At 38.5% G+C, this 26,737-nt stretch overlaps 4 protein-coding genes across 16 annotated transcripts; 2 read left to right on the plus strand and 2 right to left on the minus strand.

The window, feature by feature from the left end:
* The first annotated feature begins 689 nt into the window (after positions 1 to 689).
* LOC306869349 (radial spoke head protein 4 homolog A-like) lies at positions 690 to 8,439 on the plus strand. The gene is made up of 8 exons (XM_079416087.1): positions 690 to 799; positions 1,552 to 1,653; positions 2,188 to 2,416; positions 3,364 to 3,657; positions 6,639 to 7,082; positions 7,584 to 7,728; positions 7,816 to 7,933; positions 8,032 to 8,439. The coding sequence occupies exons 2-8, from the start codon at positions 1,553 to 1,555 to the stop codon at positions 8,252 to 8,254; spliced, it is 1,554 nt and encodes a 517-aa protein (XP_079272213.1). The 5' UTR covers positions 690 to 799; position 1,552; the 3' UTR covers positions 8,255 to 8,439.
* On the minus strand, positions 7,545 to 13,324 carry LOC306869350 (alpha-soluble NSF attachment protein-like). The gene is made up of 11 exons (XM_079416088.1): positions 13,117 to 13,324; positions 12,224 to 12,303; positions 12,018 to 12,134; positions 11,856 to 11,902; positions 11,702 to 11,779; positions 11,042 to 11,097; positions 10,841 to 10,925; positions 10,653 to 10,757; positions 10,478 to 10,546; positions 9,767 to 9,817; positions 7,545 to 9,666 (listed from the first exon to the last, which is right to left on the minus strand). Exons 1-11 carry the CDS (start codon positions 13,212 to 13,214, stop codon positions 9,565 to 9,567), a joined length of 888 nt encoding a protein of 295 aa, XP_079272214.1. The 5' UTR covers positions 13,215 to 13,324; the 3' UTR covers positions 7,545 to 9,564.
* On the plus strand, positions 12,408 to 18,708 carry LOC306869347 (E3 SUMO-protein ligase ZBED1-like). 4 transcript variants are annotated; one of them, XM_079416073.1, is made up of 2 exons: positions 12,408 to 12,666; positions 14,641 to 18,708. In XM_079416073.1, exons 1-2 carry the CDS (start codon positions 12,411 to 12,413, stop codon positions 17,316 to 17,318), a joined length of 2,934 nt encoding a protein of 977 aa, XP_079272199.1. In that variant the 5' UTR covers positions 12,408 to 12,410; the 3' UTR covers positions 17,319 to 18,708. The 4 variants fall into 4 exon arrangements, with proteins under 4 accessions (XP_079272199.1, XP_079272200.1, XP_079272202.1 ...); XM_079416074.1 differs by lacking the exon at positions 12,408 to 12,666 and adding an exon at positions 13,567 to 13,813 and having other exon boundaries at positions 14,641 to 18,617; XM_079416076.1 differs by lacking the exon at positions 12,408 to 12,666 and adding an exon at positions 13,580 to 13,659 and having other exon boundaries at positions 14,641 to 18,707.
* Positions 17,516 to 25,589, minus strand: LOC306869348 (uncharacterized protein). 10 transcript variants are annotated; one of them, XM_079416081.1, is made up of 14 exons: positions 25,490 to 25,589; positions 24,926 to 25,092; positions 24,610 to 24,850; positions 22,665 to 23,661; positions 21,778 to 21,888; positions 21,348 to 21,687; positions 21,140 to 21,185; positions 20,805 to 20,947; positions 20,224 to 20,327; positions 20,074 to 20,149; positions 19,896 to 19,984; positions 19,389 to 19,505; positions 19,200 to 19,277; positions 17,516 to 18,998 (listed from the first exon to the last, which is right to left on the minus strand). In XM_079416081.1, exons 2-14 carry the CDS (start codon positions 25,065 to 25,067, stop codon positions 18,903 to 18,905), a joined length of 2,580 nt encoding a protein of 859 aa, XP_079272207.1. In that variant the 5' UTR covers positions 25,068 to 25,092; positions 25,490 to 25,589; the 3' UTR covers positions 17,516 to 18,902. The 10 variants fall into 10 exon arrangements, with proteins under 10 accessions (XP_079272207.1, XP_079272203.1, XP_079272210.1 ...); XM_079416077.1 differs by having other exon boundaries at positions 19,189 to 19,277; XM_079416084.1 differs by having other exon boundaries at positions 17,516 to 19,046; positions 19,189 to 19,277.
* Between the last annotated feature and the right edge of the window lie 1,148 nt (positions 25,590 to 26,737).

The raw sequence follows: 26,737 nt of genomic DNA on the forward strand, positions 1-26,737 counted from the left end.
TGTGTGTGTGTTCACAGTGTGTGTGTGCACTTGGATGGGTTAAATGCAGAGCACAAATTCCGAGTATGGGTCACCATACTTGGCCACATGTCACTTCACTCATCTTTAATTCAACTCTGTTTCTTATATTCTGTGTGGAATATATTTCTGGCCTCTGCATCACATCTGGCTCATTAAAGGGATACTCCACCCAAAAATGAAAATTCTCTCATTTACTCACCCTCATACCATCCCAGATGTTTATTACTTTCTTCAGATCAACACAAAGATTTTTGTGCATATCATGCAAGTGTACGGGACCGCTTCAAAAACCACACAAAGTGAACACAACGGTAAAGTAATAAAATAAAATAGTATTTGTATGTTTGTATGCCTATTGTTCCACTTCAGAAGAAATCAGTAGGGGTTATATGGGTTACTGTCGTGGCCTAATGGTTAGAGAGTCGGACTTGTAATCCAAAGGTTGCACACCATGCTTGGCTGAATGTCACTTCACTTGTCTTCACTTTGTGTAGTTTTTGCCATATACTTGCATTATGCAGAAAGATTATTTTTTTCTAAAACTAGTTTGTGTTCATCTAAAGAAAGAAAGTTGCAGGGATTAAAGCAAAAAAAAAAAAAAAAAAGGAAAAATATCGAAACTCTGGTCATTTTTGAGCGCATGCTAACGGTCTAATCAGATTAATGATCTATGCTAAGCTATGCTAAAAGTGCTACCGCTAGACCTGGAGATCGGCTGGATGGATTCAAAAGCAGTAAAACTCAACTGTTTAACTCTCGGGGAGTTCCTTTAAGTAAGGTGTGAAAGTATGGATTTCTTCTTGTGCTCCACTGAGCTGCATTTTAGTTGTTGTTGCAGACAGACGTGTTTGCCCTTGTCATTGCATTTTGTTTTCCCCCTTTAATCAAACCTTGTCAAAACATTTTATGCAGTTCATTTATAAGCAATTTCATTTTGCATTGAGAAGATGGTTCAATATGATGAAACAAATCTCCTTATTTTTTGCCAGGTTACTTCTACTTTTTTAATACTTGAGTTTAATACTTGAATTTAAAGTTGTACTTTTCCCCTTTTACTCAAGGATGTTTTTGACCAGATACTTGTATTTTAATTGAGCAAAATTTTCACTGAGTCTCTGTACTTTCACTTGAGTATAATTTTTTGAGTACTTTTTACCCCCTGGCATTCCAGTAGCCCCTCATTGCAGAACAAAGATCCAGGGGGCGGGGTTGTAGAGGGTGAGTCCCTAAACCCACCCTCTACATGTAGGGGGTGGGTTTAGGGATCAGGGGGTGGAGACGGGTTGGTTCAGGTATATGTAAGGTGGGAGGAGTTGGATCTAGATCAACCACGCCCCCTGGATCTTGTGTTCTGCAGTGAGGACCTTAAAGAAGCTGACAGGCAACAAGTTTGTTGTAGTTACACCGCTGAGTCCATAGCAACGGAAGTGAGCTGCGGGAAATGCTCTGATGTCTTTGCTAAACCGGTTTGATAATTTGCCATAAGAATAAAGGCTGAAAAAATATACAAATTGAATTATTCGGCGACAGAATGGAGATGACCGAGGAAGCGGTGAACAATGAGAGACTGCAGGCTGCGGCGCGTTTTAAAGCTTTCATGATGAAGAACAGCTCAAAAACAAACCTCAACCTGTAAGTACATCACATTAGCTTCATAGAGTATTAATTTTTAAGTTATTATTAAAGTACAGTTATATATCTTAACTGGTCATATATAGGACATTTATTGGAAGACAATGAACATGTACAAGCTCGAAAACACATTACAAATCAAAAGTTATGATGATATATGCGAGTTGCCACAGTGGGAACATGCTGTTTATTAACACTTGGAAAACCCTGTGACAACATTCCCCGAACTTGCATTTATTTTTGCACAGTTAATGCATTAAATCTAGGTTCGTTCTTTTGACGCTTGCCTTGATGTAACGTTAGCCCAGTCTGGTTTTATTGTGTTCGCTATTGTTTACAAAAGCTATTGTAAAAATATAAGGATATTGCTTAAGTTTGGAGGAAAAATGTACAAAACGTTTCCTAAATTGGTTAACGTTACAAACATTGTGACAATGTCGTACAAGGGCTCCATCCAATAGCAGTAATGTTTAGCAAAAAATGGTCATGGCTGAAATGTGCTGATTTCTAATGCACTTGAACTTCTTCGTTCAGCTATGACCACCTCGTGCGACTGTTAACCAAAGTTATGGATGAGCTTCCGGAGAACGCAGTTGATGTGATAGAGGACATGAGTCGCGAGCTGAAAGGAAGTATCCTTCAGGAGAAGCAGGACACCTTGCGAGACAGTCCGTCCTCCTCCGCAGCTCTGTTACTGGTCGAGCAACAGAAGAATCTCTTTACGCGCGCGGCCTGTGATGAAGGTGATCACGAGGAAGATTTGGTAAGAGAGTATGTTCGTCCTGCTCCTGGGGCTCCATGTAATGTTTTTATTTTTCAACATTCCTTTGTGTGTGTGTGAAATACTTGAATGCGTGCTTGTGCTATCTTTCTTTACAACAAATGCAACTTGTTTTGATGTTTCTTTATCTAATGCTATCATATTCAGAGATATTGGAGTGAGGGATGGTTCATCCAAAAATGAAAATTCTGTCATAATTTACTCACTCTCATATCGTTCCATCTCCTTAAGACTCTGGTCATTCTTTAAAACACAAATTAAGATATTTTAATGAAATCCGAGAGATTTCTGTCCCTCCATTGAAAGTCCAGGTAACCAAAAATTAGAAGATCCAAAAAGGTCATAAATGAATCCATATGAACTGAGTGCTTTAATCCAAGTTTTGTGAAGAGATACAGTTTCTTTACATGATGAATTGATTTAATTCAGGCTTCTATTCATCACATATAAACACATGCATAGAGTGCATCACATATGGTAAATATGGAAACTTTGAGCATCTGTGTTTACAAAATGTGATGTGCTCTATGTAGGTGTGTTGATCATTGTTTCATTGTAAATTAAATCTGTTAATCATAGAGCAATCACATCTCCTTACAAGACTTGAATTAAACTGCTCAGTTCATATGGATTCAATTTATGACACTGTATGTTGGATCTTATAAGTTTTGGTTACCCGGACGTTCAATGGAGAGACAGAGAGCACTCAAGTTTCATAAAAAATATTGTATGTTTCAAAGAGTGACAAATGTCTTAAGGGTTTGGAACAACATGAGGGTGAGTAAAAGATATTTGGGTGGACTATCTCTTTAAGGTTCAAATACTTTTAATTCAGGACAACTGTAGATGGCCAGTGTTGTAGTGGCTCCTATGGGCAGTTTAGTACAATACAACAGTTTCTGTAATACAGTGTTCTGTATCATTTCCAGGTGGAGTCTCCTTTACCGAATGTTGCAGAACTTGCGTTCTTCTTTGAGCAAGCTGGTGTGGGTCTGGGGAGAGAGGAGATGCAGAGAGTCTTTCTGGCTTTGAAACAGCTGGTGGACTCGCAGTGTCTCCTGCGCTGTCGATTCTGGGGCAAGATCTTCGGCACACAGGGCAACTACCTGGTGGCTGAGGGGGAATTCAGAGAAGGTGAAGGAGAGGAGGAGGAGACAGAACAGACACATGAGGATGAGGAGAGGGAGGAAGAGGACAAGGATGAAACGGAGTTTGTGGAAGCTGTAAGTCACAAAATAGAAACTGAAGAACAAATCTGCTTTAAATATCATACTTTTTTGGAGTAAAGGTGCAGTCACATTTACTGTTGCTCGATACATTTCTGCTGCTGTTCTGATTTCAATAGGAATCTGTCCGATCTGGAGTTTCACATGAGGGTGAAAGATTTCCCTATGCAGATTTAGCTTTACAGGAATTTGCAGAGTTAACCTGTTACCCTGCGCCCCTATTTTTGAGCATTTTGTAAAAAACGATATAACCAAATAAAAATGTCTGTAGCTCTTGAACCCTAAGGTCTATATTTAAAAATCTGGTGTTGTTTGAAACTAGACACTTGATCCTTTGTTACTCTAGAGTCATAATAACTCAAAATTAGTATAGCAATAGAGTAAAACAAGGTAAAATATACATGAAATTGACTCGCGATATGTTTTAATGAAGCTCACTAAGGGAAAAATGGATGAGACTTTCATGCCAAAGGCCTGAAAACACCATAAAGATAAAGCTGAACATCTGACCATGTTTTGATTCAAATTTGAGGATGATACTCCCAAAAATGTAGTTTCTGTAAGCTTTTATTTAAAAAAAATCTAGGCGTCCTTTCAAAAAAGCCATTTGGAGACCCCAAATAGACACTTTGTAAACAAATGTCCAAATGAGTCAAAACTACATAATACATATATGTATATCAATTCAGAACTGCTCTGCCCACCAAAACACACAATAAAAAACTATTTCTGAACAGCATTTGTAGTGCTGACTCATTTAGTCATTTGGTTAGTCTACAAATGGCATTTTTGAAAAAAAACGCCTAAATATTTCCTGAAATAAAATATGAAATAATAAATTTTTTATAGGTAAAGACTTACAGAAAGTACATCTTTATGGTATTTCATTTCAAGAAAAGCTTTGGAAAAGTCATTTGGATATTTTATTTCAAGAAAAGTCTAGGAATCCTTTCAAAAATGCTATTTAGAGACTCCATAAGACACTGCATACTACATATGTATATCAATTCAGAACTGCTCTACCAATGAAACCACAAAAAAACACAAAACTATTTCAGAATTTGAACATAACTAAACAGTCTTTATTCTGAACAATTCCAATAATGAAAACAGTGAACCAAAACAGATTTGATCATTTTTGAACTAGTGAAAACACAAAACATGCAAAATACATTGTTTTTACAACATTTGTATTTTTTATTTATTTTATATGGTGAATATTATGAATATTACTATTTTACTAATATAGTAATAGATTACTATTACTAATATTACTAAATAATAATAAAAAAAAACTATTTACAGTATTTACAGTGGAGGAAGACGCTCTAGCAGCCACTAAAATGGTTTTTTTTCTGACCATCTGGATTCACCAGACCTCTGAAAAGACAGGGAAGAGTGAGAGAAAAAGAGTGAGAAAGTGTGTAAGCAAAACAAATCAAACTTGCAACACTGTTTACATTTTGTACACACACACACACACACGCGCGCGCACGCACACACACACAATAACCGGGACATACCCACAAACAAACACACCCACCCACCCACACGAACAAAACTCATGTAATCCCCTCATATTATCCCTCTCCGTTGTCATTTTTAGAATCTAAAACAGCTAACATGAAACAAAAGCTGCAAATACATGATAAAGACACATAAACATTCAAGAGGAGGGTGGAGACACTTACGTGCTAATGCTATCCACGCTTCCCAGCGATCTCAGCGCGTATTCGGCTACTAAATTAGCCATTTTTCTCCCCACGTCCTCCAAAACACCACCAAACGCCACAGAAACACTTCTCAAGTCGAAGATCCACGATGGAGAGATTCAGATGTGAGCTTTGGACAACATCTGTTCGCTGATAGCCAGTCTGTGTAGCGCTGCGACGCCATTATCTGTACGCTTCATGCGTAACCCGAGAGCGCACGAAAACACACGGACAATACGCCGAGCTATTCTCTAAACAATCTTACGTAAACTATTCAAACTGTCAATCACTTTAAACGTCCTTGTGGTTGGCTAACACTTCCATCCATCAAAACTGTGCTGGCGAGGCATTGGCTGGGTTCAAACACCCCTATTGTGATGTGTCCGGATTGACACCTCGCTGACCCATTCACGGACGCGCTTACTGTCCCGGGTTATAACAGCTCCTGCGATTGAAGGAGAGAGACGAGGGAGGGCTATTCTTACTCGGAAGAGACGATTCTGCTGGAAATAGATGGCGTTTCAAAGCTGGAATACGAATTATAATCGATATTTATTGGAAAATGGACGCTATCGATACCTATAACTCGAATCGCTTATGTAAACAAAGGAGGATCTATCGTGTTTTCCCCTATTTTTTCGTTGTTTTGGATTAAAAAGTGGATGCATTTTGAAGAGTGGACCCTTCTCTTGAAATGTATGCTGGTGTGTCTTGGAATAGTCTGAGCTGACCAGCGCTATTGGCGATCAAACGTGAGTACTGCGGTTCGCTTTGTTCATTTTAAATGGCCGGTCTTTCAGCATTTCTGTTAACCCTTTCCTCTCTGGTGTATTGATTTCAAAAACAAGCTCACATCGTTAATCTTGAGTGTTTTAGCTTTCAAATGATATATAGTTAATGATAATTGATTGAATATTGTTCTAAAACAAAGGTAATAAAAAGTCCGACCACGCCCGACCACGCCCTTCCGGCCCGCCCGCGGGCCGATGCGGGTTAACAGGTTAAACAACAGAAAGCAGCTTGGTTTGAAAGCGAAAAGTCTTTTTGCTTGCAAAGTTTTGCATTGAATTCACATGACAAACTTGAACATGAGCAAGATTTGTGAGGGGAACTTCTTATTCCTCATGCGAAACCCTATTGAAATGACAGTATTTCATCCACAAAATTTTGCCAAATAATGGTAAAAGTGACTGCATCTTAAAGGGAAAAAATATGAATACAGATGTGCGTTCAAACTTCACAAAAATGATTGCACTGTACTTGCAGGCTGATCCTCCCCCCAAATCGATGTACAAGCCACCTCCGCCAGTGCCAAAGGAAGAAAATCACACCGGTGTCAACAAATACACTTATTTTGTGTGTCAAGAGCCCGGCATGCCGTGGGTCAGACTGCCGATGGTCACCCCGGCTCAGATTACAGTCGCACGGCAGATCCGCAGGTTCTTCACAGGCAGGCTCGATGCTCCTGTTTTTAGTTATCCTCCCTTTCCTGGCAATGAGACCAACTACCTGCGTGCCCAGATCGCACGGATCTCAGCGGGTACGCATGTCAGTCCTCTGGGATTCTATCAGTTTGGGGAGGATGAAGGTGAGGATGATGGACTGCGAGATAGCTTTGAGGAGAATCCTAATTTTGAGGGCATCCATGTAAGTGAGATGGCTGAGTCTCTGAATCTATGGGTCCATCATATACAGCACATACTTACACAGGTAAGAAACAGACAGCCTGCTGGGAATTAAAATGCTTTAAAATGTCTGTGTGGATCATACGTCTGTTGTCAGACTCTTGAGCATACAAATTTTTTTTTTAAATTTAAAGTAACTGTCCACCGAAAATTTTAATTCTTCCATTATTTACTCACCCTCATGTCATTCCAAACCTGTATGACTGACTTTCTTCTGTGGAACACAAAACAAGATATTTTCAAAAATGTTGGTAACCAAACAGTTTTGATCCCCATTGGCATCCACTGTATTTTTGTCATCATAATAAAGTTAATGGGAACCAAAACTGTTTGTTTACAACATTCCTAAAAATATCAACAAAGAAAAGTCATACAGGTTTGGAATGATATGAGGGTGAGTAAATAATGGCAGAAGTTTCATTTTTGGGTGGACTATCACTTCTGATTTCCTAAAGCAAAAAATACGAATAAACTTTTTTTTTTTGTTGAAAAAATGTGCACGGTACTGTACATGTGTGAATGTTAGGGCCGCTGTGTGTGGGTAAACATAACTAAGAAGTCTGCGGATGACGTGGATGAAGATGCCGAGGAGGAAGAGAAGGAGGAGGAGCCTGATGAGCCGGAGCCAGAAGTCGGGCCTCCTCTTCTGACACCTCTGTCTGAGGATGCGAGTCAGTCACACTGCATAACATTTACATTAAACACCTCCAGCACAGTTTAAATGTTGAACTCTAATGCAGAATATGTTCTGTCCACAGAGATTACGGACACCCCACCTTGGAGCTCCATGATCTCCTCTAACATCATTCCTCAGTTTTCCATCGCTGTGGTGCGCTCCAATCTCTGGCCTGGAGCTTATGCTTATGCTAGTGGCAGGTAAGAACCTTGCTTGTCAAAATGTACAGTCTGTCCAACAATTTCTATCAAACTGATGCTTTTTTGCGGAGTCAAGGCATTCTTTTGCGCCCTCTCAGGAAGTTTGGAAACATATACATTGGTTGGGGGATGAAATATATCGGAGCAGCATACACCCCAACCATTCTTCCACCGCCCCAAAATGAGTACCCCAGTGGGCCTGAAATCACAGAGGCCCTGGACCCCAGCGTGGAGGAAGAGCAGGCTTTGAAAGCTGCCCTGGAGGAGCAGACGGCAGCCCTGGATGAGACAGAGGATCTGGAAGATGAGGAGGATGATTAAAACAGACAAAATTAAACCTGCTTTCAGAAGGTGTGTTGATGGTCAGATGCTTAAAGTTTTATATGTGCAGTTCCTTAAACAATCCATTTCAATCTAAACACTGTCTTTGTATGTATGCACACATCACATCGTTGAAATATGAATACTCAACAAATATGGAGGGAATCAAATAATTTATTAGCTTTTTAAATAAGTTTAACATAGGTTTTGATGAATTAATGCATGCTTCCACTGCTTGCCTCCAAACATTATTCTTTGTGTTACACTTCTATTTTTTTTTGTTACATTAAGCTTATTCTGCCATGCTTTTTTCATGCTTAAGTTCCTGTGTTGGTTCATGACTAGTCATAAGCATTCAAACATGTATGTAGATGAAACTGTCAACACGGAAAGCACTGAATTGCAAAAATGAATAACTTAGTAAATAAGAAGCCTATTAATTCAAGTTAATTTTTAGATTTTAGATAACAAACAGTATGACTTTTAATTATGAGCCTATTGTAATACATCAATAAATTAAATTCAGCTGATATTAGCTTAAGAAGAACTAAAACATTTTCATGCCAAGCTGGTTCCTAAGGTATTTAATTGACTATATTTGATAAACAAATTGCACAATTAACCAGTCCACCTTCAGACCGAGTGGAAAGAGGACTGATAAATCCTCTCATCCTACAGTCCTGCGAAATACATTACCATCATGCAGATTCACTCACCTTGGGTGTTGGTACAAAAAACTCAATTTAAGCGTTTTTTTAAATAAGTTAATTTCATTTAAGATCTAACTGAACAAAATTACTTGATTATTTACTCCAAGAAGATTTTGTAGCGTTTCAGCTGATTCAAGCTGATCATCACAGTTATAGAATTTTTGCACAAATCTAGAATTATCTTCACTAATAAATACTACTAATAGATATTGACACATACAAGCCTTGTGACTTGGTCAGTAACAAGTGAAAATCAAATGATCGTTTACAACCATTAATAAAAGAATAATAAATAAAGCAATTACTGAAGCTGCACAGGCATAAACACAAATGGGAACACATAAAATAATCAGATTTACGAGGAGTTGCATTTACAACAAAGGAACGTTGTGGTCATAGCTTGTAACATAAATTCTACCCAGTGTCATTCTAGAAGACGTCACAGTGCTCTATGGGAAAAAAGTTAAAGATTTGGGATGTGCATAATGCGCATGTGACCTTCATTTTCACATATATGAATAAATGATAAACATGGTAAGAAAGGAATCACTGTTAAGTGAGAGGGAGAATGGGAAATGAGCTTGCAATCATGACTTCACATTAGCGAAGGTCATTCTCCTCGTCCTGAATGGTCTTCTTGATTCTTAGTAACATTGTGGTCTGCCACTGATCAAGCCTGGTGATGGAGTCAAATTCCCTTACCTAATGAAATAAAAGAAATTAGATGGAGTCATTCATGAATGAACTACCACGGTTAAAAAGTGTGCAGTGAATTATGAAACAGTGTACTAAGAGAACTTACTGCATCAGCATATGCATCAATATTCTGCTCTTCATGTGCATCAAGAAGTTTCTGTTTAGTGTGAAATTGTGACTGATTACTTTAAGTCTCACAAAATGTTCAAGGACTCTGAACTACTGTTCAAAAGTTTGCGGTTGGTAAGATTTTTAATGTAAAGTAATTAATACATTTATTCAGAAAGGAATCATTGATCAAAAGTATCAATAAAGACTCACATTATTACAAAAAATCTGTTGAAAAAGAATACTAAAAAAACTATAACATTAAAAATATTAAGTAGCACAACTGTTTTTAATATTGATAATAATAAATGTTTCGAGCAGCAAATCAGCATTAGAATGATTTCTGAAGGATCATGTGACTGAAGACTCTGAAGTAGTGGAAGACTGAAGAAATTCAGCTTTGCCATCACAGGAATAAATCAATTTTAAAATACATTAAAATAGAAAACATTTATTTTACATTATAATAATATTTCACAATATAACTGTTTTTCATTAAAAAAAAATCTTACCAACTACAACCTTTCGATAGTGTATAAAATACAAACCAATAAGACAATAAATAGAGACAATGCAAACTTAAAAGATACGGATTTGTGCAATACATCCACCTTCAGTCTCAATAGATGTTGACCATGAATCTGAGATCACAATTCTGTTCTATAGAAGACACTTTATGTAACAATGTATTGGCAAGAAAGACTCCAACCTTAAGAAGTTTGCACTCTCTAGCATCTGAGAAGGCTGGATACATTTCTTCATACTTCTGTACAGCCAGCTATTGAAGAGAATAAGGGTTAAATAAAGAGAAAGCAGAGAAAGCGGAAAGTTACATACAAGTCATTGCAAATGTTTTCAGATTGGGAAGGGAGTAAATCAGTCACCTTGCAGTTGAGCATATCCACACAGAAGTGACACAGAGCTGCTTTGAAGAAATGGTCTTTAGCACCATACTTCAGCAAAGTAGTGTCCATGGAGTAAGTCCCGATCTGAGCAGACAACATGCCAATCAACGTGAAGGATGAATGAGACAAATGAACAAGTTTTCGACAGAATCTCAAATAACACAGACCTGCTCAAATATTTCAGTGGCTTTCTGGTACTGCTCCATCTGAGCCGCATAGGTTGCCACTTTGAGAAGACATTTGTTGGCAGCACTAAAGAGAGAGAGAGAGTTCATTTAGTTTTATAATACTACATTCAATCTTTTAATTACAACACAGCTTTTGTGCTCAAACCTAAATTGTTCTACAACATTTCTGATAAAGAGTACCTGGTGGACTCCTCCCCTTTGTAATAATCCGCTGCCTGTTCATAATGAGCAATGGCCTGTAAACAAATAAACATAAGTATTCTGTGCAAAATAATAGCAAGTTAACATTGTTTTTCTTTCAGAAGGAGCTTTTATTTTGGTCATTATGGTATCATCTAGATGCATTAAAAAAATGTACTTTTCAAATTGAAACTTTTTAAAAACCAAACATTACTACAATGTAAAATAACTTTTCTATTTGAAAGTATTTTAAAATGTGATTTGCAAAGCTGAATTTTCAGCAGCCACTACTCCAGTCTTCAGCATCACATGGTCCTTCAGAAATCAAGCTGATTTGCTGCTCAAGAAACATGTATTATTATCCATGTTGAAAACAGTTGTGCTGCTTTCTGGAAACCCTAATTTTGCCAGTACTGTGAGATGAACAGTAACTCAAGAGCATTTAGCCTATTTGAAATAGAAATATTTTCTAACAAACATCTTTACTTTTAATTTTGATCAATTTAATGCATCCATTCTGAATAAAAGTATTAATTTCATATCTTACTGACCCCAAGTGTTTGAGAAGTAGTGTATTTTTATACTCCCACTGTTAATATTGATCTGAGCCACTTATTGATAAATGTGCAACTTTACATAAATAGATCTCTTCCCACTTACTTTATCTATGTCCAGTAACTCAGATTCATAGATTTCAGCAATAGATATGTGGTGTTTCGCTGCAATGTTGAAACGTCCCTGTGGAAACAGATTTGTAAGAAAAATCCCTAATCAGAAAAGTGTATTATGTTGAATTCTACTTAATTTTTCTCACCATGTCGGTGTAGATGTCAATGGCCTGACAGAAACAGCTTATGGCCTCTGTGTAGAAAAGTTGCAGAAGAGCCATAACAGAATTACTTATTTTGAATTACAGACACTACATACTGAGAGATTTGTATTGCTTATAATGTAAAAGTAACAATGTGAGTAGTACCTTGAGGATCAGCCTTTTTGAACGCATTGCCAGCATCAAGAAAGTTTATGGCTGCGTTGAGCTTGCTTTGCACCTGTAAATGCAGCTGAGCAGCTTTGCAGAAGGCATCTCCTGCAGCTTAAACAGAGGAACAACGCAGCAATACAAATGACACGTGCTTGTTGAACACCCTCATATTATGGTGCAAAAGTTGCTGTGTGTCCTACCATTCCAGTTCTTTGCCATCTTGAACATGTTGGCAGCTCTCACGTACAAGTCACAGGCCTCCTCGACCTTGGGGGAACTCCTAGAATGAACAAAAGCAAGGGGAGGTTCATTCATTTCACTGAAACCGATAGGAGGCGCTATTAGCAGCGTTCGTCTGCACTCACACAACGTATTTCCAGACCTGATATGGCCAACATGAAGCAAGAGGAGTCAGAATTCAGTGCGAAAACACAGGCCCGATATTGCTCTGTAGCCTGGAAGTACTACATCAAAAATGAGAGCAATGCCACTGTTTACTGCAGGCTGTGTAAGACGAACTTTAAGTTCTCTTCAAATACAGCTAACATGATAAAACACCTCAGAGTGAAACATCGACTCAACATCCCCACTGTAAGCAACGGAGGCGAGAGACTATGCACGGAAAAGCCCAACGAAGGCATGGGTGAGTTTCAAAAGTGTTAAATCGAGGCAAAAGGAGCTATACGTCTCAGTGCGCATTAGTTTTGAGTTGCATATGAATGAAGGCGAGAGGGAAGCGCTACATTCAGCGCACGCAACTCTGTTTATTGTGACGCTTTAGACGTGCAATGCGATGCTACTCGGCTAACTGACTGATTTGACTTTTGTGCGATCTGGAAAAATAAACTCTGGTAGATTTACGACAGCTAAAGGCGAAAAACATTGTAATACAAATAATGCAATTGCTAAAGCATTGCTTATAGGTTACATTTGTTCATTCAAATTATATTTGACATTGCTTATATTATATTATATAACATTGCTTGTTGCAAACGAATTCTATTTGATACCTAGTATTTTTGTTATATTGTGATGTTCAGGATTTGCACATTCAATATTGCAGAGGTGCAAAAAACATCATTAATGGATTTACCCAAAAAACGATCCGAATAACGAATGTGTCGTTTTCATTTTCTTGTCTGCCTCAGCCATGATGGCCATAGCCTCCTTTTCTTTTCCAGAATAATCCATTTGGTCGGATTAAATTTGAGCCAGACTGTAGGGAATGATATCCAAGCAATATCCCATTCACCTCGCCTGAAATGAAGTTATTTGTTTTATTGACACACCATGCGGAAAACGGAAGTCAATTCTCTAAGACTCTGGGGGTTGTCGCAAAATATTTGTTTTCAAAATAACCGAACTGTAGTTTCTACATTATTACTTATTAGTAGTTATCACTTAATGGTTGCTTGTTTACAATTATGTAAGAATTCACATATTATAAATACACAAGCAGAGTCGAGCAGTTATGATGTATATAAACGCGACTGGTGTACATTTTCCGTTTCGCTTGATTGTCTGTAACTTACTCCGGTTCCTTAGCGGCCACCGCGCCAAACACATCCAGTGTGCAGGTCGCAAACGAGCGGAGGAGGGTGTGCAGGAATTCTGAGATCTTTAAAATATGTTCTTAGTAAGGTATTATTTGTTTTTCGACGAGAAAATAAATTAGTTATATAAGTTAGCATTGCGGAAGCGTGTACTGTTGTGTTAACACACGAGCTGGAAGCGGATGAAACCGTAATGGCCCTTTTGCTCGCCCGGAAGAACATCCAGTGACGTTTGATGTAAATAATAGCGAAATTGTTTCATTAGTTTCATATTGCATGGTTATTGTTCTCTAGCTAAACGCTCTTGTAACGAGCAAGAGAGAGCTATACCTGACATGGAGTTAGTCTCTTAATACAAATCTTATTATTTGTTCTAAATATTCCCGCGAAAAAAAAAAAACATTTTTTTTTATTGTTCCGCTGTGTGACATGCTATACTTCATTTTATTCAACATTTACAACCGTTTTCTGGTATAATTATTACTTAAACAGTTTTATCAAGTACTACTAATAATAACAACATAAGATACTACATGCATGGTATATTTGTTGTTAAAATAATTTAACACACTGCCGGACCTTTTGACATAAATGGCAAATAAGCCAAAAGGTGATGAACTTATGAAATAGTGTCAAGTTACAGAATCAAAAATATCAAAATTCACCTTTCCCTCATACAATTGCGCTTTTGTAACATTTCACTGTGTTGCATTTTGGATGCATTTAGGTTATGTGACAGTGTTCTACAACTGAGACGAAACAAATAGTGGACTAGTAGTTTAGGTATTTGTATTAAGAACAAACTGCACATTGAAAGCTATATTTTAGCTGCAAAAACATCTAAATGTTATATATCCAAATACAAATATTTGTACAAGAGGTTTTTACAAAAACTCTTGAGATGCATCACATTAAGGATTTAGGATTAAAGATTTTATTACATCTTTTTCATTACAAAGTAAATTTAACTGTAAGTGTGCTAGTTGCATAATTACATAAGTTCCTGTGTAATCATGTTGTATTTAAATGACATGCACTCAAAAAACATTTCGCTTTCACCACAGACATGGATCTCCCACCTCAAAGGCATCCTGGAAGTCACAACGGTCAAATTCTTCGTCGGAGAATGCAGCGTTTTTTGCCATTTTCTGATCGCCGCACGTCAAAAGTGTGGAACCACTACACACAGTTAAGTCTGCATCGTGTTGAGTGCAACCACTGTAAGAGGCAGCTTTCCTTTCACAACAGCACTACTTCCATGAGAGAACACTTAGGACGCAAACACAGCATTCGGGAAGGAGTAGTTCCCCCTCACAACAAAGCAGGCATCCCCACTCCTGCAGCATTGCATTCTCACATTCAGACCTCTTTACATGGTAACAGATGTAACACCACAGGCAATGCTCCATTTCAACCAGTGCTACCGGTTACTGTCAAAGAAGAGCAGGAAGAAATACTGCCAGCTGAGATGGTGGAGAACAAACCTGCTCGGACAACATATGTCCCTGATTGTGCAGCAGGAAGCGGTGCTTCCAGTTCAAATGCCATTGTACACCAAGAAACAGATTTGGGCTGCCTAATGTATAATTTTCCTGCAGGAGAGATGAGCTGCGCTGCTGGAGGCAACAGCGTCCGCAGTGGCACAAGGGCCTGCAGCAACAAGCGAGCAGAGGTTTTGACCGATCTTATCTTGGAAATGGTCTTCAGAGACCTTCAGCCGTTGTCTGTGGTAGAAGAAAGGGGGTTCAAGCTCTTACTGAGTTGCCTAGAGCCTAACTACACCGTGCCTTCTCCATCTCTGCTTGGCAGTCTACTTTGGCATCGCTACCACATCCTCAAGCAATGCCTTCAGCAGCATCTACAGACAAGTCTAGCTTCTCACTGTCTGACCCTCTGCACCGAATACTGGCGATCTGTAGATGGGTGTGGGGTTGATGGGGACGGTCAGTACTACCTTACAGTCAGCGCGCATTTTGTCGACTCTCACTGGCGCCTGGCTCGTTGTGTGCTCGAGACCCGACCGATAGCAGAATTCAAAGGAAACCCTTCTGAGAAAGGGCAAGCGAGCTTTGCGGACACTTTGAGAGCAGTCCTCTCCGAGTTCCAGCTTCCAGAGAACTTCGTTTTCTGTGTCGTGCATGACACCCCCAGTGGATCTGAGTCCAGGGGGCAGGAGAATATGGCCATTGATCAGGAATATCAGCAAGAATTTGCTGGACCCAGCCATCCTCCTCCGGGTAATCTTCCAGAGGGATGGGCACCACTGCTTTGTGCAGGACAAGCCCTGAAACTCTGTGTCCAGGAAGGACTTTGTGTGGAGACTGTCAGACAAGCTCTGGCAGATGCTCGTGCCATCGTCCTACATTTCCACCACAATGTGAATGCTTCTACAGCACTGAGTCAGAAAGCAGAGGCTGTTAATAAAGAGTCCACAAGCCTGGTCTTGAACGATCCAGGGCGCTGGACCACTGCCATTGAGATGTGTGAGAGTCTGCTGGAGCTCAAGTGGGTAATAAGCTCTGTCCTAGAGGAGCAAAAAGTAGCAACAAATCTGGCAGATCACCAGTGGCGTCTTATACATGAACTGGTTCCCGTGCTGAAAACGGTTCGCATTGCTGCATCGTTTTTGAGCGAGGACATCAATGGACCCATTTCAGCCCTAATGCCGTGCCTGCAAGGAGTGTCTCGGCTCCTGGGACAAAAAATTGCAGAGTGCACCTGTCCAGTGGTGAGGGGAGTTATGGAGAGAATTCGTGCTGGTATGGACAAACGCTGGAGTCTGAGTGATGAAGATGCTCTTTTGGACTGCTCTGCTGTATCGTCCTCGTTTCTGGACCCGCGTTTTAAAGAGTTGCGGTTCCTCAGCCCACATGCCCGCAGCAAGTTGCACGACAAAGTGAAAGAGCTGCTATCTGTTCAGGCTTTCAGAAGTGATGAAGCAATGAATGGAGAAAGGAGACAAAGAATGGAAGTGGAAGAGACTGTGGATGAACGTGGAGAACCAGCAGATTTTGGATTGGACGATTCCTTGCCAATTCCTGCTATGGCTTCTTTAGATTCTCCAGAATCGGTCAGATCAGCGGAGGAAGGTGACAGCGTTGAGCTGCAGCCGAGCGAGCCCTCTGTTGCCATATCGTCTCCAGAACAGGCCAATGAAAACACGCTTGAGGTTGGATCACCTTTCAAGAATGCCAATGACCATAAAAGACGTTCTAGTGGGACCAGTATGACCTTGCCGCTGAGAGGAGATTTACAGCTCACGCCTCGCATACGGATGAGTCCTCTCCCCCAGAGCATGTACGATATTCTTCTGGGCGAGGATCCTACTGAGCGAATGCCCGAGATTCACCAGCAGCTGGAGAATTATATAGCAGAGCCACTTTGCCGACGGAGCCTCTCACCCCTGCAATGGTGGCGCAACAAGGAGCATCGCTTTCCTGCTGTGGCTAGACTGGCACGGAAATACTTGTCAATACCTGCAACGTCTGTGTCCGCCAATCAGGCCTTTGCCCCTAGGGAGTCCCCAGTGACCCAAAGAAGGGCCACACTGGGGTCTAAACACCTTGACCACATTTTGTTTCTTCATCAGAACACGGACTATGTGGATCTGCTGAAAGGTGGCTCCTCTGCACGTGAAATTGAGCAGTGGAACAGTGTCAGTGGAAACCAAAGCAGAGAAAGTCTTTACCAGACTCTAGTATCCTATGAAAGTAAGGTTCGTGTGTCCGAAGAAGAGTCATGATCACTGTTTATGTAAATATGTACAAGTCACGTTAAAGGGATATTTCACTCAAAAATATAAACTCATCATTTATCCTCAATTTACTCACCCTATAGAAAAAATACTATGGAAGTCAATGGGGACCACAACTGTTTCGTTAACCACATTCTTCAAATATTCTTTTATGTTCAACAGAAGAAAGAAATTCATACAGGTTTGAAATAATTTTAGGTTTTAATTAAAGGTCGCCTTTGAACAGTTTTCACATCCCACAATAAGCTCCTTTAGTTACCTAGTTATTTTAGACACAAAGGTTACGATAAATACAGTTATACTGCTATGTAAATAGGTTTTGAAATAACACATTCCTTTTACAAGGAATTTGTGACTCATTTAATATAGTCTTTGGTCTCTAAGAGGTCTGAGGATTCGTTTAGTCATTGTCTTGTGACTAATGTAGATAATGTTTTACTAAATTCTTAACTTGTCTCTGATGCATTTCACAATATGAGCAATCATGCTGCAGTTCTGAATATCAGCACGGCTGTGATTTGGTCATAGGAAATCACTGCTGTGCAGATATCAGGACAACTTGATCTCTGCGTACTCTGTTATGGAACACCGCAAATCAAATTTCCGGACCAGAAAGTAACTGTTGTATTCATTCAGCATATACTGTTAGTGTTACAATATTATTGTTACTTTACACAGTGTTGTAGGCATTACATGAAATCCACTGTCAACCTCATTCATGCATTTCAACATATCACTACCTCCTTTATATTTATGGGGGATATGTACATTCAAATGAGGTGTTAGTTATCTTTTTCATACTTGCAACAGTAGAAATGTACAATGTATTCTATCGGTAGCATGTTCAGATTAAAGTGTTATGAAATATTTTGGAGTCTGGGAATTACCTATGGAAAATGGTGTTTTTCTGTTCTCATTTATTTTGTATAACATTTTTAACAATATTAGTAAAACATTTGTTCTATTACAACAACAAAGGAATGCTTAGACAACCAAACACCTTATAGTGATTTCAAAAACAGCCAACAGGTTATGCATTGACATTGTGTTATACATGGACATCATCAACTGTTTAATGGCATAAGACAGTAAAACTGCAATTGAATTACCTTATTATAGGTTAACTGGATTGTAGAGAATAAATGGAAAATCAGTAGAATTGTAAAACTATGTAGGTTTGTAATGATTAGTAGTGACATAAATCTGAACTGAGAGAACATTTTGAACCCAAACTTGTCAAACAGTTGAACAAATATTGAAAATAAAAACCAAGAAACCTTTTTTATGAAACACTCTCATGTTAAATTCATCATTCTGGTACATTTTAAAAACATCAAATACTATTAACTTTAGTGCCTTGTGCACTTCTCAAAATTTTAACAACAAATAAACAGTAAAAAAAAAAAAAAAGTTGGCTAGTTTTTTTGATATGAACTTTATTTTGGATAAAATTTATGACTGAGGAACAGGTCCAAATTAATCGTTGGACAATGAGTTAATTATTCACTGTAGTCTAAAACACACTTCAGCACTTCATAAAGGATTTTTATCAAATACTGATTGGAATTGAGTTCACTTTAGTCTTCTGCTCTGACCTGTGTCCTTGCTTGCCAACCACCATCTGGAGTTTCTATCCTCACTGAGGGGGAACTGTGGCTCTTTCCACCTCTGAATTTAAAGGTCAAATTTATTTTAATGTGTCATTTTGACACATGGCTAGAACAAAAATCCCATAACAAGGCTTAAAAATACATATTACTAAGAGTGACAGGATAAAGTCATTACTGTATTATTTTTAGCTTAATTTCACAAAATGAAATCTGTTCTGTTATATTTAATAGGATATAATGTCTCTAACCTGGCACACACCTCACTCTGAGCAGTTGTCTTCTGTCCTGTGTTCCCATTTATCAGTTCCGGCTTGTGCTCTTGTGAGTATTTGAATGCCTTTAGGAAAATAGCAGTACATGAAGACAAATTTCATCACTAATATTTTTAGATTATGTATATTCAGATGTAATAATCCATCTTGTGTCCATGCACTGAAATGAAACTTACAGAGATCTCTCCACCTTCTTCCTTTTTATTTGTGGCTCGGACACATTGCTTGAACTTTTTCAGCTTTTTCATGTTATAGTAATATTCCACACATTGGGATATTGATTTTGTCTGCAACTACATATCAAACATCAATTTAGTATTTAGAGACTCAAATTTTGTAGGCATATAATAACCACATACCTTTCTTCCGGTGTTTAATCAAAAATGATGAAAAAATAAGTTTCTAGGACTCATTCCTTCAGCATTCTATAGGGATTTAAACAACCCCCTAACTCAAAGTATTGCTCATCAGTATGTTATTCATCCATTATCATTTATATTATGGATATGAATAATACATCAAATTTGTGCAATTCTTATTCTACCCTGTTAAATGTATAATTTCCACCAGTATATGGTGAAATGGGAAAAGTCCCATAGATTGACATTGAGTGAGGGACACCGCTTACCACAAAAAAAAAAAACTAATTCATTTAGAAATAACTTTTTTCTAAACTTTCATACCACATTCTGAATCTGTTGAAAGTCTTTGTCGTGTTCAACCAGAACTTTCTTGAACACTTTCATCTCTTGCGCTGTCCAGTCGTCTGACCCTGCCGATTACAATGAGTGACATCAACTTTATTAAGGACTTATGAATGCTTTATGTATTTGTATTTGGATATGCAGTAAGAGATTGTACCTGTGTAGTGGTAATCATTCAGAGGGTGCCAGGAGGTCCGAAAATCTCCTTTCATTAAGAGTAAATCCAGTGCTGCCTGACAGTTAAATAACTGAGCTGTATTAAACAAACATCTATAAATGACACACTCAGTTTGATGAATAAGCTCACCATTATGTTTCCTTGAACTTCATGAAGGCAGTGGAGGGTGAATTCAATGTTGGTGCCTCCTCCTGGTAGCACACTGGAACAGCACATATCTAACAGCTCTTTGACTGAAGCACAGAAAGGACCAAGTGTGATCATTTTTAACCCTTTACACATGCTTAAAGAATAAAAGGCAACAAGTTGTAAAATTTTAATGTGTGATGATTAAATTTTGCGAAACCTGGGCACATCCAGTGGTCTAAACAGTGGTTCTAGACCGTTTTGACTCCACAGGAACTGATTTTCCCCAACAATATCAAAACCCCATGATTGTTTTTCAGCTGTTTATGATTTTATAAGGATTTATAAACTGTTTAAGGATCTTACATATTTTGTTCTCAAAATTTCTACCCCAGACAATGGCTTAAAATGTAGCTTAACTAGAAAAATGTATATTCACTATATAAAATGCTTATGGAGATTTCAGTAATTTACTTTTTAATAATTTATAACATTAGGCCTTAATTTGTAATAAACAGTAATTTTTTGATCCCTGGCAGGTGATTTTTACTGTGAGAGTAAAGAGTGTGTGTTGGTGTGTTTACCCCTCTGTTGTGTTTCTGTGTTGGTAGAGAGATCTTTCCAAGGAGTCCAGACGAGTTGAGCAGGGTGTTCTTCATACAGCATGTACAGCATGTCCCGCACTGGGGGGATCTCTGCTTGAAACCGTGAACCTACGTTTATCCTTCTAAATGACACAAGAAACTGCCAATAACACAGAAGGAACTGGACAGTCTTATAAATAAGAGAAATGTAAACAAAAGCATGATCATCTGTATCTAGGTAATTAATTCTAAATTCTAATTGTAATAATCAGTCTAACTTGGTGGACTAATTAAAAACTTCCAATTTAATACAAATGAATTTATTACAGACTTACGGTTGTATGTTGATAGCTGTGTTGTCGATCGGGAAGGAGACACCATCTGTGGGGTTTCAAAGTTAAAATGATTTAGCAAGAAGTTGGAGCTACGATAAAAAGCATTTACATTATTTTTCTTTATTCTGTATAAACATTAACTCTGCATCGATCAGGAAATATAGGTTGGACATCGAGTCAAAGCTGAAATCATGGGTTTAGTGCTCACCAAAGATGCTGGGTAGAGATGAGCATGGCTGAAGTTGCGGTAGGCTTTTAGAATAGAGGCCTGTCCCAGAACGGAGAGGGCTTAGCATAGGCTGAGGGGTGTATGGTGGGGGATGAAAACTAGGGCTCAGCGGGTGGTCTGCCAGATAGTTTGGCGAGCGCAGCTGGCTAGGGTAAATGCCTATGCCACTGCTTCTCTGCAAACCCTGGCTTTCCTTATTATCGGTGCATTGTGGAGAAGATAGACGAGGCAGAGGTGGACTGGGGATGATGAGGCAGTTTAACGAGTCAAGATGACAAGACCTCTTAGATGCACCTTTACGAGTCTGTGACTTCTTGGCCTAGGGAAGACAGAAACTTTGAATAATGACAAGTCATCTTGGCATATCCAATGTATATTGGTATTATATTGTGATCTACTACAACATTACCTGTGTGGAAGCTTGGGGGCCTACAACGTTTGTCGCAGAGACTGGGACAGACACAGGCATGATCAATGGGGACAGGTTTGTCCCTTTGGACTTTTGTCCCGAAGCCCCCTTCTGTCCATAATCATGTAACAAAAAAATAGTTAAGTTTCAATGTAAGTATTGTGCTTGTCACAATAATACTTCAGTTAATGTTAGCACCAGTGTTGAGGTGGATGCTTGTGAATCATGTTCCTTCTTTGTTCCAACAGCTTCCTGAAAACATGAGGGCTGCGACTGAGCTCTACGAACAGTTCTTTTATATGTTCTACAGAGAAACAAACCAGAGTAAACTCAACTGATTTTTCATAGACCTGCTGATTCAGAATATCTTTGTGAAGATCGTGTGTAAGGTCTGCTAGCAAACATAAAATACCACAGTGGAAGCAGCTCTTTAAAGGAATAGTTTCCCAGAAATTGAAATTTTGTCATGAATTACTCACTTTCATGGTGCTCTTTTCTAGTGACTAGCAGCTTCAAAACTGACAAAAGAGCTCTTTAATACCACCATAAAAGACTAGATTGCAATAGTTAAGATTCACGCAGTTGTGGACATCACAAAATAATAGCAAATTATACAACTGATTTCAAGGATGAAAAAAGTCATTCAAATCAAAAAGTAAATCTTTTGATATCTATTTTTCTCATTTTTTATATTGTCCAAAAATGTTACATATAACTACTATATAGACTCATATTTGCCCTCAAGTCAGCGTGATAATTTTCTAACCTGCAACCAGCGTTTCTGTTCCTCTCCTGTTGATTTCAAAACAGGCTTCTACATAAATGTAAAACACTGATTATCGAAACGCTGATTATGATGACATATGAAAAAGTGCAATGTAGTGTACCTTTTGTAAAAGCTGTTTGCCGAGATAAGTACTGAAGGATGCAAGGGCCACTTGACTTGGTGAGACAAGGTAGGAAGAGCGTGGTCGTGAACGCTTATGACAAGTGGGCTGAGGAACAGGCAGTGGAGGAGTTGGAACATCAGACAAGACGTCCTTAGAGCAGGACTTCCTCTTCCTACTGTTGGGCAATGTTGCAGGAGGAGAATCAAGTACAGGATCGGCAAGATTACAGTCAGAATCACTCGTTGGTTCAGGGTATAATACAGTGGCATAACTGAAATTGGAAAAGGTGTGCCGTCGCTTTAACTTGCTCGGAGGTCTGGGCTCCATCAGACTGTGTTTCAGCAGTATGGGACAATGCTGTTTGGAGCAAACCGAAGCTCGTGGCCTCACAGGGCAACCCACGCTGCTGGCTGGTGCCTTTCTGTTAGGCTGAAATGACAGCATCTCTTTCGACTCTTCTGGGTAAGATTCAGGAAAATCAAGACAGGTTTTTAAACCAAGGACATCAAATGGGTTCTGTGAAACCACTTCATTTTCTTCGATACCCAGAGTCCACTGGGTGGAGTTTAGCATCTTACTGCTTTCTTCGACCTTATAAGATTTACTGGCAGATGCTAAAGTCCAGCTTTCTTGACATGTTGAATGTTTACCCTGAGAGGAATGGGCATCTTCTGCATGGCGCCCCATCCCAAGATCTCCAGTGTCATAAAAACCGAAGAGTTTTCCAGAAAAACTGGGATTCTTTAGCACAACAGGCTTTGGTTGAGAGGTAAAGAGGTAGTCGGATGCAGCTAGATTAACCGTTGGCTCCCACGCTGAGGCCGGCAGGTCATAGTTGGAAGAGAGGCTGGAGGAGGAAGGAGATGTGAGGTGGACTCTGTGTTGAGAGGCACAGTGATGTTTTAGGGAGTTTTTGTCATCGTAGGTTTTGTGGCAGCCAGACTGAGTGCAGTTATAGCTCTTTCTTTTGTGGTGGGTCATCATGTGAGAAGTGCTGCAAAGAAAAAAAGGCAATGACATTGACAGTTATAAGATGTGAAATTTTAGACACACTGCAATTCCAATTTGAACTGCCCGCACTTTTGCAGTTTTTTCAGACAGATTACGAAATATCCAGTAAATTTACACTGGTTGCCATAGTAAGCAGGGCTCGAAAATGGATGGCCCCCTCACTCGAGGCCAGTTTGAGAGTGTTTTGGATCTATGTTGTACATCTTGCACATCTTCATTTTGTTCCTTGTAAACATAAACCTATGGTTCATATATTCTACATCAATTTTTGTCACCAAGGTAATGTTATTTTATTTTGTCGAATTTACAAACTTGATGGTGTTGAAAACTACAGACCAATCAGTATTGTTTTGCATTGCATGGAGTTACAGTATAATAATATCTATATAATAAAAAGTGACTAAAAAAAGAATTTTGTGAGGGAAAAAATGAAATATATTAATATTTGTCAAAAAAATCTAGAAATAAAAGATTAATTTAAAAGTGTACTAAATTAATATTTCCAGACAGTAGTGTGTTATACAACAAACCTATTTGTTATCATGTCTTTTACATGGTTTCTAGCCAGATTAAGCTGGTCAATTATGAACATACTCTTGAAAGAGACCCCCACCTGTAAATTTAAAAGGAAACTTTCTATTATAAATATATGAAAAATATTATTTGGAGATTATGTAGTTTCTATTGTAATTACATTATTACGTATTATTTCTACTTTCTACAGAACTGGTGGGTCTGATACAATTTTAATTTTTGGGTGAATTATCCTTATTATGCTTTTTTTCCTGACTCTTTTCTTGTTTTCTGTTTTCTTTGGACAGACCGCTAGCACTCCTTTGTGGCCCCTGGGAATCCCTGTTTGAAAACCTCTGATCTGGAGAATCAGTTACCATAACTGAATCACTCAGATGACAGCATGTGTGATACTTACAGCTGATGATGGTGTTTAAATGCTCTCTGACAGACGCCACAGAAATGAGGCCCATCCTGTCTGTGGATCAAGAGGTGTGTTTTAAGTGCACTGGTTGTTTTAAATTCTTTCCTACAAACACGGCACTTATTCACAGAGACTCTGGTTCTCTTCCCTGAGCCCACAGGTGTCAGACACTCAACATCTTCTTCTTTAGGACAGACAGAGGCTGATGGGGAGGGTGTGGAAATCATTCTGCTTTCTGTTTCAAATGAGAAAGGCTGGTTTGAACACAACATACGAAGAGCACCTAGATTAAACTTGCTGTTTTTCTTACTTGAATCAGTCATGGTGTCTGGCCAAAGTTCTGACTCTATGACTGGGTCTTGCAGGTTTGATGGTGGTGGTATGATGTTGGTCGCATTTTTGGACGATGAGAGCAGAGACAGACTCGGATTTGAAGGGTCTTCCATCTCCATTAACAGCTCAGTTGAGTCCCTGTTGCTGAGGTAATTCAGAAAAATTCATAAATAGGGCCTAAGTAATACATAAAGAAATTTAAATTCAGTTTATTAGAACCACGTTTTAATACATAACTATCAATTTCGGTCAAAAACGTAAACATTTCAATAACACAGTCTCGCGAGCTTACTCGAAAAGATATTTTCACGTTTTTGAACCAACGGAAATGAAGGTAAAACGATATCATTTTAATAGGTAACGTTAAAAGTATTTTTCCCTAAAGATAAACAGCTCATAATTTCTGGGTAGGAAGGTAACTAAGCTAGTATAACGTTAAGTCACATAACGTTAACAAACAAAAATGCATGCAGCCAAAATAAATTCTTAATATATAACAAATCCCATTTAATGGTTTAAAAATAAATATTTATGTCTTCACCAAGCTAGTTGCGTGTCCACTCAAAAGTCTGCTAATTACTGAAATGCTAATAGCGCGGTTGAGAGTGATTCAGCGGTTCTTGATTCAGTTGATTCGAAGAACCGATTCATTAATTGAGCTAAACGAGTGCTTTATTCTTCTATTATTTATTTACTTATTTATTTTTATTTTAGCTGTGTGCTGTTTCATTTACAGGTGAATAAATACACGTAAAAGAAAAGGGCAGAAAAATAGATTATTATTATTATTATTTATTTATTTCAGACCCATACAAGCTTGAATTCCAGTGCTTCCAAAACAAGGAAGAATACCTTAATGTGGGTTCATTTAAGGCCATTATGATTGTATTTCTTGAATCCCTTAATCGACACACAAAACTATATATAATTCCTTAAAACAGCATGCAAAGTAGGAGCATCACTATAGATACAAACAATTGGCTTGAACTCATCCACCTTGGGAACTTAAGCAGGATTCTTAATGCATCATTAAATGCCACCTGAAGCTTTTTCCTTTTAGCTTTACTATAACTACACCATAAGTGTGACGTATAAATTAAGTACAGTACGCTCCAAAAAGTGTTATTTTGACATCAACAGTGCACATGTAACATTTACGAGCCAACATATTTGCTTGTCCGTATAACTTATAGCACTGGCGTTGCACGTCATCATCATTATTCAAATCATCTCTAATAATGTGACCCAGATATTTAATTTCATTTACCACATTTGATACTTGGTCACCTAAATAAAAGGAGGGAAACTTTTGTTTCCGATCCTCTTTAGTTTAACAATCATAACCACACTCTTTTTCGTATTAAATACAATATCATGCTGCACACCATAATTTGAACATCCACGAAGCAACTGTTGTAGCCCAGAACTATAAGAGGACTAAGTCATCAACATACATCAAATGTTTAATGAGACTATCTCCTGTTACACATCCAGTTTTACATTCATTTAACTCAACAGAGAGCTCATCCATATACAAATTAAAAAGAAGAGATGATAATATTCCACCTTGCTGAAGCCCATTTGTCATATAAAAGGGTGCCGAAACATTCCTACCCCATCTGATTTGTATAGGTTGATGTATATACAAGTACTGTAAAATCCTAATCATATTTGGGGGAACCCCTCTGTCATAAACAGCTTAGTGTGATTAATTCAATCAAATGCCTTAGAAGCATCTAAAAAGCACATAATTACTGTAGAATTGTGTCTATTATACACACTAATCACT

Source organism: Barbus barbus (assembly GCF_936440315.1).
Source record: "Barbus barbus genome assembly, chromosome: 5".
Lineage (NCBI taxonomy): Eukaryota > Metazoa > Chordata > Actinopteri > Cypriniformes > Cyprinidae > Barbus > Barbus barbus.